This window comes from Pseudorasbora parva, chromosome 21, assembly GCF_024679245.1.
Source record: "Pseudorasbora parva isolate DD20220531a chromosome 21, ASM2467924v1, whole genome shotgun sequence".
In the NCBI taxonomy this organism is placed as follows: Eukaryota; Metazoa; Chordata; class Actinopteri; order Cypriniformes; family Gobionidae; genus Pseudorasbora; species Pseudorasbora parva.
In genome coordinates, this window is record NC_090192.1 from 32146268 (window position 1) to 32164439 (window position 18172).

Here is an 18172-nt window from a genome sequence, read left to right on the forward strand (position 1 = left end):
GACACAATAACCTTTAGTAGGAATGAAGCTCGAGATTATTTTAAAGGCATTTTTAGAAGTAGCACATCATCATTTTCTCCACACAAGTTTTAAAGGTCTGAGATTTTTATTTAACCCCCTTATGAATGACATGATATAATTGGCCGTGAGCATCGTCTGTTTTTAACCATTTTGGATATATAGATGATAGGTGGATTTTTAATGTTAGTTGCATTACAGTACTGCAGTACCTAAGTGTTCCACCTTCCTGCAGAGCTTTATTGTTCTTTGCCACTTTATAAGCCCAGTCCTCTGCGTTATGAACCAGCTCCTCCCTCTGTATCAGTACACACACCAGCCTCCTTAGCAACACTTCCTGGAACCGTACTGTAAATATATACATATATTTGTAACCCAAGCTAATCATTTCTGATATATTATCTTGTTTCAGTAGTGGAGGACATAAAACTAACTTACCTCCTATCCGCCCAGGGTCACTTCCCAGAAGGCCAAGCAATATGTTCATGCGCTCTATACTCCTGGAGGGTTTTTTGCCTATATCTCTCAGCAGTGAAGCAGCTTTCTGGGTGCAGGATCTTATTAGGGACAAACTGTGTAGATGTACTGAATCTCCCTAACAACAAAATAATTATTTAAGTCATAAGGTATACAATTTCTTCCCCTTTGGCACATCTCTGACGTATGTGTTTAAACTTATACGTTGCGAACTTAAAGCATTTTACCCTCTCACTTTCTGGACCACTTGTATCCATTTCTTCTGATTGCTTGACATCTGTTAAAGAATACTGTTTTAGATTTTTTTTTTTTTTTTTTTTTTTTAAAGAAGCAGCTTGCCACAACAATGCAATACAAACAATAATTGTGGGTGGTTTCCAGAGTGTTGTTATTAAGTTGCTAGGGTGTTCTATATATGGCTTTGGTCTCTTCTTCAGTAAAAGCTATGATAGAAATATTTTATATAATGGCCTCAGAAGTGGTCAAAGAGTTATTTAACATGAAACTACAAAAAAAGCAGCCTAAGGATGTTCAGACGTACCCAAAAAGGTGCTTAACACAAATAGAACAGTCATATGATTACCTTAGATCATTACGAACCAATCAACAGAACAAATCACAGTGAAGGAAACTTGAGTGACAATGAATTTTACTTTACTGTTAAGTTTAAATGTACACGTTTCTTTCTGTTCGAGAGATTCATTTGGTTGTGACCAGTGATCTCCTGGCCGTGAATAAAACTTCATTTCAGCAAAGAGCAACTTTGGAGTCGTATCAGGTAAATATGCTGCACAGCTAAGGAATAGAAGTACTAAAAATTATATGCTCAAAAGACCAAACCAGAAACAGTGATGGTGTTGGAAGACTACAGAGACATTCTCAGGGTGAGGCTGTAATACTCAAAGTTAGTATTAATGATCCTGTGTTGGACTAGTGTGCACCTCAGAAGGACGGTGAGAGTGTATAGATGCTAAAGACCTGTGTGCTCATGTTTGTTTGAGGTAGTGATAGTAGCTTCTCGACGGGATGCGGTCACCTTACTTTGGAATTACCTTGAAGTTTTGAACTGTATTAGAAGTATCCGAGAAGGGAATTACCTAGAGCTACTGTAGTATTATATTACCAAATGGCAGTTGTCAGATATTCATATTGAGAATTCCCATCACAAAGCCTCTAGGATTTTTATTATCTACCAGGTAGAAACTGTAAGACCAGTCACTTAAACTTCTCAATAAGCTGCACAATTTGAGGAATTCATATTTGTTAAGTTTAATATTAAGGGTTAGGGGATTGTTTAAAAATACTGTTGCCTTAGCCAGCACCACTAATAAATTAATAAATAATACATATAAATAATAAATATTTTACTCCTTAATTCGATTTTAGCAATTAGTAGATGTACAAACTGCAGGCAGCATTTGGTCCTTACATACCTGACTGGATTGTCTGAGAGATAAGTTTACTTATAGGCATCCCACAAAAAAACTTAAGGTTTAAGCTCATGTCATCAGAATCTCTGAGGTCATCAATATGTGCAGACAGCCAAACCCCTTTAGTAAAAATAAAAAAAATAATGATACTTGTTATTTGACAATAATATCTAAACACGTTTCTACAACAAAAAATACTTCCACTTACCTCCTTGAAAGCCAATATATTTGTTGCCACTTGTTGTACATTGCTCCCCAATTCGGGAGAGTTTGGTTATGAACACAGTATAGACATTGCACTCATCTGACTTTAAGGACAAGATTTCATTCATGGTACAGTACCTGAGGTAAGAGGAATGAAAAAAAATATGTTAAAAGATGACTGGACTGTTACTAAATTGAAATCATTGTACTAAATTGATGCAAGTAAATTATAAAACGTAAGTAAAGTAATACACTTTTTCTAAAAGTTTTTCATTGCCACTTGTTCTAAAAGTATTTCATTGTTTTTTTAGCCACCAGCATCAAAAGACTCACTTTGCTGAAGCAATGAGTTCATTTTTGCACAATGACTCTTCCATGTCCATCTGAACCAAGAGAATGTGTAGAGACAGCCCAGATTCCATCAGGAATGATCTGTTGTTGAACAGAAATGTTGTTTCTAAAGTGAAAGGTACTGAATAAATTAAATATGTAATAAAAATAAAAACGAACCGTATCTTGCTGCAAAAAGAAACTTCTGTGTCAAATTGGTGTAAAGAGAGCAAAAGAAGCCGCTCAGTCGACAAACCCAAGGCCGGAACAAGATTTCTAACATCAGCTCCAGTGAGAAGATTGGAGAATGTGGTTACCTAATAGAAAACATGAGCATTGACAAGTCTCTTAAAAGTCTTAGGAAAAAAGCATCTATTGTCTGTCATCTGTTAAGCCTTACCTCTAAGAATCTGCTCTTGTCCTGATCGGTTTTGTCTAGATGGTTGACTAATAGGTCTCTTAGAGATTGATGGCTTTGCTGATGGAAATACATTCTCTGAAGTTTGTCTTTCTCCTGATTTCCAAATTCGGAATACTTCAACCTAAGTACCGCATCTGGCGTGGAACAATTCAATAGAAAGCTTTTGGCAGTTTCATAGGCCTCCTCTTCCTCGTCCATGCTTTTGTTCGACTCCATGCTGTCTCTTGCTTCAACATCAACAGGATCTTCATCCATTTTTACAAGACCAGAAGCATCCCCAAGAGTCACAATTTCTTCATGAACCTCTGTATCCTGTACCTTGTTGTCAACTTCCATTGAGGCATCTCCTTGTGCGTCATCAAGGAATTTGTTCATTTCCTCTTGAGACACTGTCATTTCTTCATCAATGTGAGGAACCTCACCTTCCTCTCTTTTCATGCACATGTCCTTGGCCACATTAATGTTTGATCCATCTTCGCTTGGTTCACTGACTTCATTCTTGTTAATGGGAATGCAGTGGAGTTCATCATTTTGAGTAGCTTTATCATGGCCCAATTTTTGTATTTTCTCTAAAGCCTGCAGGAGTGCACTAGCACAAGCATCGCCATGGAAACCAGCAAAGGCTTCAGATAAGCTGAAATTTGCTTCAGTAGATTCAGACAGCTGAACTTCTGAGAACTGTTGCACCCACTGTTTGAGTTTTCCCAAAACTCTGTGCTGCCAAAGAGTCAAATCGGTACTCCTATCAACTCTGTGTTTCTCCAGTCTGTTTTTAAGAGGAACAGGAAAATTTCTGTAGACTTTTTCCTGGTCTTCCACCACAACAAGTCTGAAGTCTCTGTGAACTCGACACTTCACTCTGTGTGAACCAAGTCCCAAGTCAACATACTGCTGTCCACTGAAGTACACATAGTATTGATTCAAAGCATCATACAGGCTTTCATATAGATTAAGGAGATTCAAAAGAATGACAGTTCGACCTGTCTCCATGCACGCCTTTATTCTACTCACATTCCGACATATCTGGGCATACTCCTGGTCTTTGGGAAATCCTGATCCAAAGACAATTTCTGGGCATGTAGAGTTCTCCTTGGAGAAAATGTGGTGTTGAATTATGTACAAGGCAGCATTGTTAGTTGTGAGTAGAAGAAGGTATCTGCATTCTTTGTCATTGTGGTGGTTAAGATTTTGTTCAATCATTTTCAATGTACTTGGCCTTTCGACATCTTGAATGCTTTGGAAGATTTCACGGAAGTAATGAAGTGGATCAAAACCATCCCTTTGTCCACTGAAGTTTCTCAACACAGCCTCTGCCAACTCAGTGTCACATGGCTCTTGATCTGAATCGCTGACTGTTGCAAAAAGCATTTTTATCAAGCTATAATAATCTCGGAGTCCAAAGAACTGGTCACTGTCAGTTTTACAGATGTCTAGAAAGCTTTTTGCCAATTTTGGCAGAAGGTGCTTGATTTTCAGAAGAACAGGTTGGGAGGATGAGCAGATGCCTTCAGCTGTCTCAACTAAGTCTTTCTCACTTGGGTCCCAACGGGACACAAAAATACCCCTGTTCATTTTTGCTGGATCGAGAGCCCAGTTTGAGATTCCAACAAATCCAACCTTCATGTATGGTTGTGGGTTGTCACTGTCTATGCATCCATCCTCTAGAAGAGGATGCAAAGTCTTCAATGGCATCTGAGGAGAGTCCTCTGCAAGTCCTATTTCATCCAGTACAACCACTGACACATACTCATCTAAGTTCTTATCCTTTTGGAAACGGGCACAGTTCCAGAAAGTTCCAATGATTCCTTCAGGGCTTGAGTGAGGACTGCACTGAAAGGACACCATGTGAACCTCCTTGAGTTTCTTGAAAAAGGCACAGTGAGATGCCTGGCGCTGCATTGCATCTGCAACGACAGTCTTAGCAAGAGATTTTGAGCTCCCTGGCTTGCCAACCAGAAAGAGTGGAATTCTCAACTCAATGCAGACCACCATAAGGAAGACATTCTCTTTCAAAGCCAGATTTTTGGCAATCGTTTCTCTTGTTTGGATGTTCTTAAGAAAAAAGTCTTGGCATGAAGTGATCTCCTGCTCCAGTGACTCTTTAGAGTTGAACTGATCAGGAAAGCATCTGCTGATAGTCGCTAGATACGGACTTTTGTCTTCAAGTGATGGGTAATAGCAAATACCGACTGCAAGCACCAAGCATTTCAAGATCACCTGCTTAGTTTCAATTGTAATCAAGTGGGAACTTGGAAAAAGATCGTCTCTGTGGTTGTAAAACCAAACCAGGACACCCATTGATCTCTCCACATCCCTAAGGCTTACAAAGCTGCATTCATCTGCTTGACTGCGCATGTATTTCTGAGAGGCAGCCAAAACTTCTGTGATCACACTCTGGCATTCTAGGGGCAATCTATGATCTCTCATTTGTTTTTGCACAATCTGGCGAATATAAGAGAGTTCAGCTGAATCACTTAACTGTCCAAAATCCCATACCAGAGGTACCATGCTTGGAGGTAAAGGGTGCACACGGTACACAAGCTGTCTCATGGGAACTTTACCAAGGCGATCCTCCGTTTCCTCAGCTTTCACTCTGTATCCTAGACCAGCTTTCTCCAAGCGATCAACCATTTTGTGTGTGTGTCTCCTGTATGGATTGCAGGCAGCAATTATTTTCAGACCAGAGTTTTTCTTCAGAGGGTATCCTTCTACAGTTTTGTCACATAGCACTTCCTTAATGGCAAAGATGGCTTCGGTTGTGTTGGCCTCATCAAAAAACAAAACAGTCTCAAGTTTATGCTTTTGCCAATTGTTCTGAGCAAGTTCTTCTGCTTCCCGCACCTTTCTATAGATGAACTCAGAAGTAGTACCTCCATGAACTTTGACTAATTTCATGTTTTCTACATCTCTGTCTTCACGTTGCAGATCACAGAGAAAGCGCACAAGCCGCGTTTTCCCACAGCCAGTTTCTCCCATGATGATCACAGGAATCTCACATCTGAATCTCATATGAATTGCCAACATCTTCATAACATTGTCAGTAGTCAGTTCATATGTAGGGTCTGGATCAAACTGTCCTTTTACCCAGCCTTTTTTGGCACCAACAACAAAGGAAATTCTTCGAATCTTGTCTTCTCTGGACAAGTTATCAAAGTCCTCAGAAAGGTTAATTCTTTGTCGCTCAATGTCTGAAAACAGCTCTTGTGTCATCACATTTTCCATCAACACTTTGCCACTTTTTGGATCGACTGCATTAAGAATGGTCCTGTTTTTCTTCACGTGGAATCCTAAGAAAGACATGGTGACATGATCTGCGTTGAAAAAGATGTATGGGTGAGATTCATTTTCCCATCGTTTTCGAATAGAGAGGATGTGTTCCTCATCTTTATTCTCAGAGAAAAAGGAGGGGCTCTGGTCAGAGATGTCAATGGAAGGAGAGGCAAAGTCTCGAGCCATGTGAATCATGAATTTTACTATGAAGCCCTTAAAGCCACTTAAATTTTCAGCAAGGAAGTCTGGATCACAGAACATGGAGTTCTCACAGTCTTTAAGCTGCAGGTTTAGAAACCAAGTAAAGTGCTTTAATTCTGCCCATGATGGGTCCTTCAAGCCATAGTTTGACAAAAGATGATGGAGACAGTCAACTGGATCACCTTCTACAGAATGAGCTTGATATTTGAAGTGATCCAAGTTGACATTCCTGTTGAATCTCTTTAAGTACTGGTAGGGTCTTTGCATGTCTTCACTTTCAAATTCTCCATTATCCATCAACGGATCCAAGAATGGGTACCCCTCTTTTTTTTTTTTCATGATCTCCAAAGCCTTGACGTCTTTAGGGGGCCTACAGAAGATAGTAGGCAGTGCACGCAAAAACCCATGGGTTGTCTGTAAAACGAAGAAATTCAATATTACAGGTAAACACACAAGTGCCACAATTAAAACGTTATGACCCAAGGAGCAAAATATTAATAAAAATTCTATATATATATATATATATATATATATATATATATATATATATATATATATATATATATATATATATATGACAAAGCAAAATTTTCTACCTCAATTTGGGTTTGACTCTTTTGACCTCGCTGAAGTACTTCAATTGCCACTAAGTGAGCTGCATTTCTCCTCCATATAGTTCCCTTGCTGTCACTAAGGCATCCTAGAATGAGCAATTTGAACAGGAATTCCTCCAAGCCATGACGCACCTGTGGACCCAAGAAATCCATTAAAAACGATCAAATATGTAAAAGGAAATGTAGTGAGACGAAATGTTATCAGTCACCAACAAATAGTATATAATAGTGCACGCTATGATACAGCTAAACATTTTTAAAAAAATGTAAAACATACCGCTGCAGCATCAATGTGCAACAGCACAGGATCCTGCTCCCTCAGTGGAGCCAATCTCTTGGACAGAGTTTGGACAAATCCATCCAAGTCAACATGAGGCTCGATGAGTCTGATTGTTAGAAAGGTGGCTGTTGGAACCTCTCTTCTGAACTGCTCAAAAAGACGCTTGACATACAGAGACTTTCCTACAAGAAGAGTATTAAGAAATAACAAAGAAAGACAAGTAGAGTAGAATAGAAGAGAATATTATCACCATATTTAAAGTCAAAATAAAATCCAACCATTTTTACTTCCACAGTGTGATTAAAAATAAAAATAAATAAATTAAAGAACCAACAATGAAGCAAACTATTACAATTAAGCTAAGAACATTAAGAAAGTAAATAAGTCCATTTTGATTTCATGTTGACTTATATAATATAGTATATCCAATGCTTACCAACAGCTGGACGTTCAGATGCAATCATCCAGACAGAGAGTTCTCCCGGATAGACTTTTGAATGGGTGACCAGCTCAGATGGTATATGGAAGTGATAGCGAATGTAATTTTTTATTCTTTCTGCAGATATACTAAGACCAGTTTGCACCCTATAGTTGCTGAAGAAGGAAGGAACATATCTATCCTGGTTTACAGGACAGACCATCACTAGATGGTAATGAGGCCCAGAACGCCGTTCTTGTGCCTCAAAGTATTCCACCAGGGCCACACTCACATCATAAGTCAGTGATCCTGGATTGACCAGAGTGTAAATCTTCTTATGACAGCTTGCAATACCCTGTAATCCCAGGCATCGGCGAAGGAAGATCTCCACCTCCTCTTTAGTTGTCTCCTCCTGGCACATTAATACCTCATCAGTTGTTGGAAGAGGATGCTCTGGACTCTCTGCATAAAAAGACAGAGTGGTGCTAATCAGTTCTGCCTCAGAGCATTGGACAAGGTTCGGCCTTCCCTCTTGCAGAATAGGAGGAATCTTTCGTTTGATGTGCATTTGATTCATGGCAGAGAGATTGGAGAGAAACCGTCCAAGTGTTTCAACATCCACATGATGGGTAAGGAATCTGGACATGTTCTCTTTAAATTGCTGCCACAGGTCCTCTAAGCATTCCATTCCCACATGTAGTAAAGGCAGGCTAAAGTCACTATTCTGTTCTGATTCCTCTCCCACGTCACATTGAAACATAGAATCAGTCTCAGTTGCGTTTTCAAAGGCCTCTCTGATTTCATTTAAGGTACAATCTGGTTTGATAGGAGCCAAAAGATGCCACATATGTTGTGGCACAGGTTTTCTTCTGATAGTGACACTGTTGATCCATTCGCAAAGATAGACCACTTGCTCTGAAGTGTAATGATTCAGAGCGTAGTATTTAGAACGCATCTTAGTCAAATGGCTACACCAGTCTTTATGGAAGTCCTCCAGTGACCGGCACAGCTTTTGAAGCTCCTCTACAACCTCACCCTGATATACAACGCATTTGCTTAAAAGGGAAAATTTAACTTGAATGCAAGGTTGATCTTGGTTGTTGCATGTTATCTGTGCTCCCCAGTTTCGGAAGAGAATATTACCCGATGTGCGCAACTGCAGGAGTATTTGGCCCATCCTCTGGACTCCTTCAAAAACCTACAGGATGAAAACAGAGGTAAGTGTCTACAAAACGAACATCCACAAAAAAAGATACACATAGAGATATGTAACATGATTGTCTCTGGTCTTTTATTGGGAATTTTTTTTTCCAGACATCATTAGTTTAATATTTTTTGCAAAATGGACAATTATGATAATGGACCCAACCTGAGTAAACTTGTTGACTTGATCCCTTCCATGCTCCCCTTTAGATGACATCAACATGAGCTTATTTTGCAGCTCTAAGAGTTCATTAAGATTGTATGTTTTTGCTTGTTTGTTCTTCGTCACTTTCACATGAAAGACATTCTCCAAACCTGCCTACAAACATTACAATTACGGTTACTAAATGGATGCTCACAATCTCACCTATTAACTTAAATATTTAAATTATTGATTTAAATAGTAGTTTTGGAAAAGGTTAGTCTGATTTTAAGCCACAGAGCCTTTGCATTTTAGGCATATACTTGTGTCTACTCACTTTCCCATTGAAATCTTCAGGCCAGCCCACATGATACACGCCTCCAGTGTTGATAGCTGAGGCCTGGGACAAAGACGATTGCTCTACAGAGCCATGAGTCTCCCTTAAACCTTTTAGCCAATCCAACCACCGAGAAGAGTCTATCTGTATACAAGATGTATAGATATGTCGTCAACACTTCATTAAAAGCATGTATGGACATTTCATGATAGCGACTTTACTTGCCAGTTTTAAATTGCATAAAAAAAGCACAATTTGGTTCTTCATTGGAAGATTAGAGGTGTATAAAAAAATAAAAAGGTGTACATTTACTCATTTAGCAGACACTTTTCCAAAGCAAACTTATAATAAACTTATAAGCAATCTATAATGATACAGCAAGTTAAAAATATAAGATAGAATAGTATATGAAATTAAAAATGAAGAGGAAAAACTAAACTTTTCAATAAATAGGATTTTGAGTAAGTGCTATTTTATGAATTAGTTGTTTACAGAAACTAACCAGTTTATCCATGAGTTTCTCATCTTTGTCTAGGGTGTCCCATACTTGCTTAGCATTATCCATTAACTTTTCAAATCCTGCATCTTCAGATAGTGAGTAAAGCAAAGGGCCATAGCCCATCACAGCACTTTCGAAACTGGCTAGCCTATCAATGTCTGCATCATTCTCTCCAGCAGAAATTGTGGTCAGTTCCATAAAAACTTTCAGGTCCCTTAAACCTAAATGAAATAAGTAAATTGACATAAATGTATTGAATAAGAAGAATTTTTCCACCTTATAAAATAGATTAATCTGGACAATCTTACTTGGAATTTGTATTTTGACCCATTTTATCAGAGTATCACTTTCCAAGAATGCCTTCAGACTGGCTGTGTGCTGGCGCTTGACATCTGACAGCTTTTTCCTGGCATTGATGAGATCATCACTCAGAGAACCCAGAGTGTTTTGTTTGAATGAGTCATCTCTCTATATAAAAAATAAATAAATAAATATTCACAAATCTAAACAAAAACCCATACATGCTAAAGTTAATGCAATCATAATAAAGACTGGTCTCTTACTACTTGAGTCAGGCAATGTATATGGCTGAAGTCTCCTTGTAATCCCAATTTATCTTTAATTTTCAGCATGACCTCAGCAGTTTCCGCAGCATGGTGAAGGCGTCTATATTCTTGAATCTGATTGAGACGATGCTCTGGCCAGTTCTCATCCTGAAATTGATGGCTTTTCAGCATAGTAGCCATCAAAGTAAACTCTTTCTTTAGACGATCTCCTTCACCCTGATCCCCACACAAGAGCAAAGCCTTGTCCACCTCTTTAAAACAAGCTTCTCCAATTGCAATCCGTTGGCCAAGGTTGAGGAAGTCAGAAAGACATGGCCTCCAGATTAATTCCTGGACTTTTGTAAAGTCTAGTGACAAAAGCTGAGGACCAGGCATGAAATATTCTTTTGCCTTTTCTTGCCATAAACATAGAAGAATGTTGCTGGTTTTCACTTCATACATCTCCCGTGCCATGTCTTGGACTTGCAGATTAGAAGTGTAGAATAACATTCGCCTTGCGTTGTTTTTGTCGAGATCGTCTTTGGAGAAATATGTTTGCACTTCAACAAGTTTGTCCAGTGCTTCAGTGTGAAGGTTGGATTTGACCATGTCTTCAAGGGAAAAAAACTCCGGTACTGATAAAAAAATAAATATTATAAAATATTGTTTAAAGACTGCTCAGAAATCATGACATTTATCATGAATCGTTTTATTCTATTGACAGCTTTATATTGTAATAGTAAGAAATAAAAACAAACGTATTTATAATTTAGCGAAGAATTCGCTTTTGATAAGCTGCCTCGTCTCTAGGTAATGCAGCAAAATAAAAGCCAATAATTTCATATTTGGAAAAAGCATGTTGTCTTAATAAAATTACACTTTTTTTCAGACACATTATAAATTATAAATGAGTAGTTTAGCAAGGGGGTCCCTCACAAAGGGATTCGTCATATTTCAAGGTTTTTGGCAGCAAAAAGTGAAACTGTTTTACGATGGTTACCACTGTCCTTACCATCTATGACGTCATTAATCTTCCCCAGCATATTTATAAAGTTGGTCATGTACTCCTTCTGTTGCTCAAAGGCTTTCAAGTCTTTTTCTCTTTGACTGAGTAGCTCAGACACGTTGATTGAGATATTCTCTTCTTTCCTGTTGGTCTTATCTAAAGGAAAAATAAAAAAATAAGCTGGTGCCTAATTAAGACTCTATAAGTAATAATGATAACAGAAGTTAAGTGAATTAAAAGGTTGTTCACACCAAGAACCATAACTATAAAGATAAATATAATGATATCTATATTCGCATAATTTGCTTCAAATGCTCAAGCTCCTTAAAAGTCAGGTGGATTCTGTCAATGGTTTTATCATTCAACAGCTATAAAAAAAAATGTTTTAAAGTATTTCCAGTGATTTTGTTCATCCGTGTTGTTTGTCAGTATAGTTGGGGTGTGGTGTGTAGTTATTCTTATAACTATTGTCCTTGGGGTAAATGGCCCTTAAGACTTACACTGGTTATAAAGCCTCTGAAATTCATCCTTATATTTCAAGATGGTCTTAAGTTGGCCCAGGGTTAAACTTCCCTGGCAAAGGGTCTGAATCAGACAACCCAAGAATGACTGACTATCTGCTATTATACGACTGGCATCATCTTCTAACTTCCACTGATTCCATTTATCTGTGAAAATGAAACAGAAGACACAATGTAAATGAACAACTGCTGCCCATACTGTATTTATATACAAGGATGTGTAAAGTGTTCTTTCTCTGAATATTCACATTGTTGTTAGACCATGTTAAAATCATGAAACTTGTGGGACCCAGTCACTGTACCTTGAGACAAAAGGAAGTTGATTGCTGATTGTGGGTCCAGCAGACAACCTTCAAGATTCTCCTCAAAGCGAGCTGCTGACTTCACAATAATGGAGGACACGATAGACCATGAAATGGACTTGGAAAAGAGATTGTGTAAAAGATCTCCTTCCTTCTTATCCTGCAAGAAAAAGGCAAAAAGACAACAATTACTAAAAGGTACACCATCTACCTAATTTTCTGTAATGAAAGAGAGAGAGTGATACGTAAAATGATAATGCAAAACTGCATAAACAACATAATTCTTTCAGCTTCAAAAGATGACATTACCTGACACTTGTTCTTAATAGCAGCCTCACACAACTCTTTGAAACAACACTGAAGGTTTGCATGACTATTGTCAATAGCCTTTGCTGACTTCTCCAGAAAGTATACACCAATCTTGTCAGTATCAGAGGTCTGAAAAACAAAAGGAGGATGGCTACACACATTATCTACAATTCCAATATATATGCTTCTAAAATCATGTTTATATCTTACCTGGGACACTCTCAGTCTCACGTCTCGGTCTAATAAACCCATCCAGGTTTCAGAGATGTCTGGTATTGAACACTCAACACCATACAAATCATTCCACAACTACAAAGAAGAATATACCAAACCAAAAATTACTATTTTATAGATCCAGCCACAAGATTTGCATAGCACAATTCAACTGTGACTAAAGCTTGGAACATACTCTGCAAGAACAAAGAAATTTGTTCGTTTTCTCGAGGTGGCAAGAACAAGAACAAAGTTTGTTCAGGCCAGTACATTCATACTTCGATCATGCCGATCATCTGCGTTTTTCCGCATTAACCACGCCCACTTTAAATGTCTGACCAATCACACAATAGTTCTCGGACACCTGCAAGAAAAAAGTTCTGCTCAGGCGATGTATCGAGAACAAGCTGCGAGGTCTCCAAAACCAGGGCTGCGAGAACAAAAGGACGTAATTTTGTTCTCACAGCCCTGGGAGCGAGAACTTTTTTCTCTGTTCTTGCGGAGTATTTTGCAGCCTTTAAGACTATCATGCATGCATAGTGGTGCTAATTACCACACCTGTATTTCTCTAGGGTAATTGAATCCAGAGGTCTGCATCAGAGGTTTAAGGAACAGCCCATTTATCCACTTAGTGAAATCCCTTTGAATGTCATTAAGTTTGGAGAAAAGCTGTTGGTGCGGTTGTTTCATTTCCTCTCCACCCTGGAAAATTAAATTATTTGCTTAAAGATGCAGAATACCATGACTGACAAGATGGCCTCAATTATAAAGTACCTTTGAGAACGTATCATGTAGAATTTCAGCCACTTTAAGCAGGAGCTGGAAAGAGAGCACTGTGATTTTGTATTGCGAGACAACTCGAGTGATCTTGCAAGCACTCTTGTGAACACTTATGCAGTGCTTAAGGCTTAAGCCCAATGATTTGGACTTCATGATTCTGTTGATTAAAGAAATTCTGCATTAAAACCTGCCTAAAATAAAACTTTTAATGAATCCCACATGTAATGAACTTTCATACCGCTCTCGGTCCTCCTCAACCTTCTTCAACAAGAGGTTCAAGACCTTTTCAGTTGCCTGCAATTTAAAAAAAACAATTACGGATGGTTACGTTTCATAACGGATGGTTATGAAAGTGTTCTTTCTGTGCCAAATGCAAAACCTGTAGAGTAAGTTCTGTGCTCCTTAAGCTCCGTAATCAAATACCTCCAGATTTTTTTCTGTGCGGTTGTAATCAGTGTTAGTCTTTTGTTCTGTCTCCCTCATTCTGTAAATCAGGCTCTGGATCAGGAGTTCAGGAACACTTCCGGTCATCTGGGCAAACTCAGGGACATCCTCAAATGCCACAATGGAAAGCCAGCTTTTTAACAAGTAAGTAACATCTTTGGTCATTGATAAGTGATCTTTGATTATCTGAAGGACCATCCTACAAAATTAAGAACACCACATGTAATCTCACTCATAACTATGTTCAAGTCATTATGAAATTTTGAGAATTAAGGGCCAGATTTACAAAACAAGGCAAATAAGTGTGAGAGCTCAATTCCCAAAAAAAGCTGATGGAACTGAAAAGTTCTGTGCATGATCAACTGACGACGCACAAATGAAAGAACATAGATGCAGCCGGATCATTTCCACAATAACCAAAACAATCTACCAGTTAGCGCCTGGCTTTGCACATGCTTTTTTGAGCTATAAAAAAATGGCACAAACACCAGTACATATGAGAGCAAACCTTAGTACATCATTGTGCGGGATTTATTTAAATACTCTCCTCCCAGAAATTTTGAATCTTAAAGGGAAACTCCTACAAATACATATGCAATAAGGTCCCCTCCAAAAATAACCCTGTCCACGCCTTTTTAGCACTATTTTTTTTGTGTGTAAATCCTGACAAGCTAAGTAAATCTGGCCCTAAACGTGCTTATCTAATGGTATTCAGACAAACCTCCTTTTGTCAGGGCTTCCTCTAATTCTCTCCCTAAAAATGGGATACTCTATTTTTTCAAGCCCTGCCCATCTCTGTTCGTCCATAGCTGTGCCTGGATCTGACTTTTCCCCTTGCTTTCTCAATAAATGAAGGACCGGAACAAGTAACACCACTTCAGCGATCAGCTTCTTTGCACATTGGTTCATCAGTCCAATCACAGTGCTGCAAAGAAACCAAAGTTATGAGGATTATTGTGGTGTCTTTAAAGATATACCCATTCAAACTGTAAGCAATAAATAAGTATTCATAAGAAAAGTGCTTTAGGGACTTTTGTAAGTCACTTTGAATAAAAGTGACTGCTGAATGCATAAATGTCAATGCAGATCAAAATCTAATTCTATAAAACCACAAATTGGGCCAATAAACCATACTCACAATTCAAATGAAGGTAGGGCTGTTAGGGTTGTTTGCATTTCTCCAGGAGAAGCAGTCCTTTCATAGACAACATGGCAGAGTTTGCCCCAGTCTTTTGGGTTGAGATTCACACTGCAGCCACAGCATACCTTGAAAACTGAGAGGGCCACTTCCAAAGATATGAAGCTCTCTGAAGTTTTCCCTCCAGATTTTCCTTTTAAAATTAGACTCAGTCTTTCAGAAATCAGCCCAGCAACCTAAAACAAAGAAGGGAGATCTATTGTCCTTCTACTCTTTTTGGATAGTCTTTTGAAAATAGAATAAAGCTACAGAAAGCACACCTACATGTATTTGAGAGGGGAGGAGATTCGGTGGAAATTTCAAACGTCTCGTGTCCAACAGAAAACCTTTTTGGCAACTGTTTAGGTGTTCGATAAATGTCTTGTCATCTTTATTTTTAAATGATTCCCATTTCTGAAACACTCTGTTCAGCAGAGCATTAGCAGAGGACTCCCAGCCTTTGCAAATTTCTTTGTGTTCATTTTGTAACACAAAGTTCTTCAATCTTTCTTGAAAAGATTTTGAACTTGAACTTATATAACCTTCATAAAGGTGCAATTCTTGAGAGGAAACAATCACAGATCAGGCATGACATCACATACAATGTACAATGAATTGTCGAAAACACATTTAACACTTTTAACAGTACCTTTTACTGTATTGTCACTGGGGACTTGAACACATCTTAAGGCTATTTCCTCAATGTGGCCACGTCGTTTCTGCACTGCATATTTGTATTCAATTGGAACACCCCTTGCAATGCTTCCCCAAAATGGAAATGTTGCTTCAATTAAATAGCCATCCTGTTGTAGGCCCCTAAGCAACAAGAAACGACATGAGTAAAAAATACTGACACTTTACAATTCAAAGATTACATATGAATTTTACATCAGTTATATATTTCTGCACAATTCATATTCCATTCGCTATCTGTAGGCTATAGTGCCTATGTTGTCATTATATATTAATGAGAAACTTACAGACAATGTGTAATTTGTAGTTCATATCTTTCATTCCCAATAAGGAGCAAAAGGGAGTCATGCTGTCTGTCAAATGTGAATCTTTTGTCCAGAACAGCATAAATGTAGAAAGTGAACGCAGGCTTTGGGGCTGGAGCCCTCACTGGGGAAGGTTTTCTGCAACAACAAAAAATTAAATAAATGTTTAAACAATTACAGGTCATATACTGTACCGTATTTAGGTCAAACATCTGACATGATAATAAGTGCATTATATTATAATGTTGCAAACCTTCTTTTACTATCAACAATATCCACTGCGGTCTGCTTCTTCTCCTCCTTAGACTCTTTAGTCTTTCCTTCTGCCATAGCTGCTGCATAGGATTTTGGCTCTTTTGATCCTGATTTAAGATTAGTGTCCGAATCTCCTTCTTAGATGTTTTTCATTTGTGTCTTTGTTTTTCTGATTATCTTGATCTTGTTCTCTGCAACCGTCTGATAGTTCCGTCTTTTCTTTTGTCTCATTCGTAGGCTCCCTTGATTCACTTATTCTCCTTTTCTTCCTCTCTACACTTTTGCCCTTTTCTCTATCACTTTCATTTCCTTTGTTCCTTGGCAGCACAGTTTCGACCTCCATCCTAACATCTTCAGGACTGAGGTCTGTTGGCTGTGACACTTCTGTGGTCTCTGTGTTGCCATTGATCTCTGTTTGTGTCTGCTGTGTTGCAAGAGTGACAGTCTCTGTCTGAGTCTCCTTGTTTTGCAACCAACATGAGCTTGTTTGAGTCTGAACCGCTTTGCTCAGTGGCTCAGACTCTGTTGCTGCTTCTGTTCTGTGCCGTCCATGGCCTCTGGATCTGGATCGGCTTGGGTGACTCGTATTCTTGCCTTTTGGTTGGTTCGGTGAATGCGTTCTAAATGAAGATGTGCTGCCATCTCTTTTTTGGGCCCCCTTCTTCTGTTCACCTGCCTTTCCTTTTGGTCTACCCTTTCTCTTCCTTGTCATTTCTACCTTCTTACAGCTTGTGGTTTCCTGATTGTTGCAAAAGGGAAAAAAAGTCAAATAAATCATTTTGTAAATATGTATGTAATATACAAGCATTCCTGTAGTGCATGATTGCAGAATCTTAGTTTTTTTTTTTTTGTATTGAACAATGATGGATCTACATATTTTGTGGGGAAATCGAGATATCAATTATTCTATCTATCTATCTATCTATCTATCTATCTATCTATCTATCTATCTATCTATCTATCTATGTAGTTAGATGCAGTATGGTTTCAAAAATGGCTTCAGGATGTATTTAAGATATAAAAATGCCATAGTGTTTGCCTGTGGTTATTATAGTCTGGCTGCAAAAAAAAAAAAAAAAAACAGTTAAAATATGGTCACTAAACATTAATGTACAGTTTCAGAGAGCATTCGCCTCAGTGACTGTATTCTCAAATTCATAGCAATGTGTTATGTTTTTTATGCCACAGCGCATATTCAAAAATGCCGTAACTATCTCTGTTCACCAAATAACTTCCTCATAACTTCGCGTAGGTTTCCTTTATCAGAAATCATACGGCCTCACATAATTATTTATCGACAGCGTCTAACGTTACATAGTTGTTTGGCAAATTTAAGTGAAATATAAAATTAAAAACTGCATGTCCACAAACTTCGAACTGTGAGAATCGCTTACAACAAACCGGGGCATTCCTATATTATCAACAAAATAGATCACGACATACCTGCACAGATTCTAGGCCTAGTAAAAAGAGGACAGATACATGTTTTGCAGAGTCCCTCTCCCGGAACAGTCATCACTGTCAGCAAACCGAACTATTCCTTGAAGTTGGGCTCTCTTCGCTTCTTATAGCATTCTCAACATCACTTTCAGTTTCGTTTCGCCAGCTGGTTTCTACACTGGCCGTTCCCTCATCATTACAACAAACGAACGCTTAACTCATGAATATTAATTAGATCCTCAAACTGACGTTGACCATCTTAACATTTCTTTATTTTATTATTAAATTAGGAGAATACTGATAATGATATGTATTATTAAACGCATTACTACATTAAA

At 38.3% G+C, this 18172-nt stretch overlaps 1 protein-coding gene across 1 annotated transcript in view; it reads right to left on the bottom strand.

Annotated features, from left to right (window-relative positions):
- rnf213b (ring finger protein 213b) overlaps positions 1 to 17973 on the bottom strand; it is a 35016-nt gene extending 17043 nt beyond the window's left edge. The window contains 33 exon segments of the mRNA XM_067430434.1: positions 231 to 366; positions 457 to 613; positions 723 to 772; positions 1929 to 2045; positions 2134 to 2267; positions 2463 to 2561; positions 2640 to 2776; positions 2860 to 6765; positions 6948 to 7097; positions 7243 to 7427; positions 7682 to 8861; positions 9033 to 9185; positions 9346 to 9489; positions 9848 to 10065; positions 10153 to 10312; positions 10408 to 11024; positions 11402 to 11551; positions 11896 to 12063; positions 12219 to 12378; positions 12528 to 12656; positions 12738 to 12836; positions 13299 to 13442; positions 13515 to 13677; positions 13759 to 13814; positions 13944 to 14163; positions 14686 to 14889; positions 15103 to 15338; positions 15427 to 15701; positions 15791 to 15957; positions 16122 to 16277; positions 16393 to 16532; positions 16534 to 17133; positions 17838 to 17973. Of these exon segments, the coding sequence (XP_067286535.1) occupies positions 231 to 366; positions 457 to 613; positions 723 to 772; positions 1929 to 2045; positions 2134 to 2267; positions 2463 to 2561; positions 2640 to 2776; positions 2860 to 6765; positions 6948 to 7097; positions 7243 to 7427; positions 7682 to 8861; positions 9033 to 9185; positions 9346 to 9489; positions 9848 to 10065; positions 10153 to 10312; positions 10408 to 11024; positions 11402 to 11551; positions 11896 to 12063; positions 12219 to 12378; positions 12528 to 12656; positions 12738 to 12836; positions 13299 to 13442; positions 13515 to 13677; positions 13759 to 13814; positions 13944 to 14163; positions 14686 to 14889; positions 15103 to 15338; positions 15427 to 15701; positions 15791 to 15957; positions 16122 to 16277; positions 16393 to 16532; positions 16534 to 17106 (10583 nt within the window). The 5' untranslated portion in view covers positions 17107 to 17133; positions 17838 to 17973.
- Between the last annotated feature and the right edge of the window lie 199 nt (positions 17974 to 18172).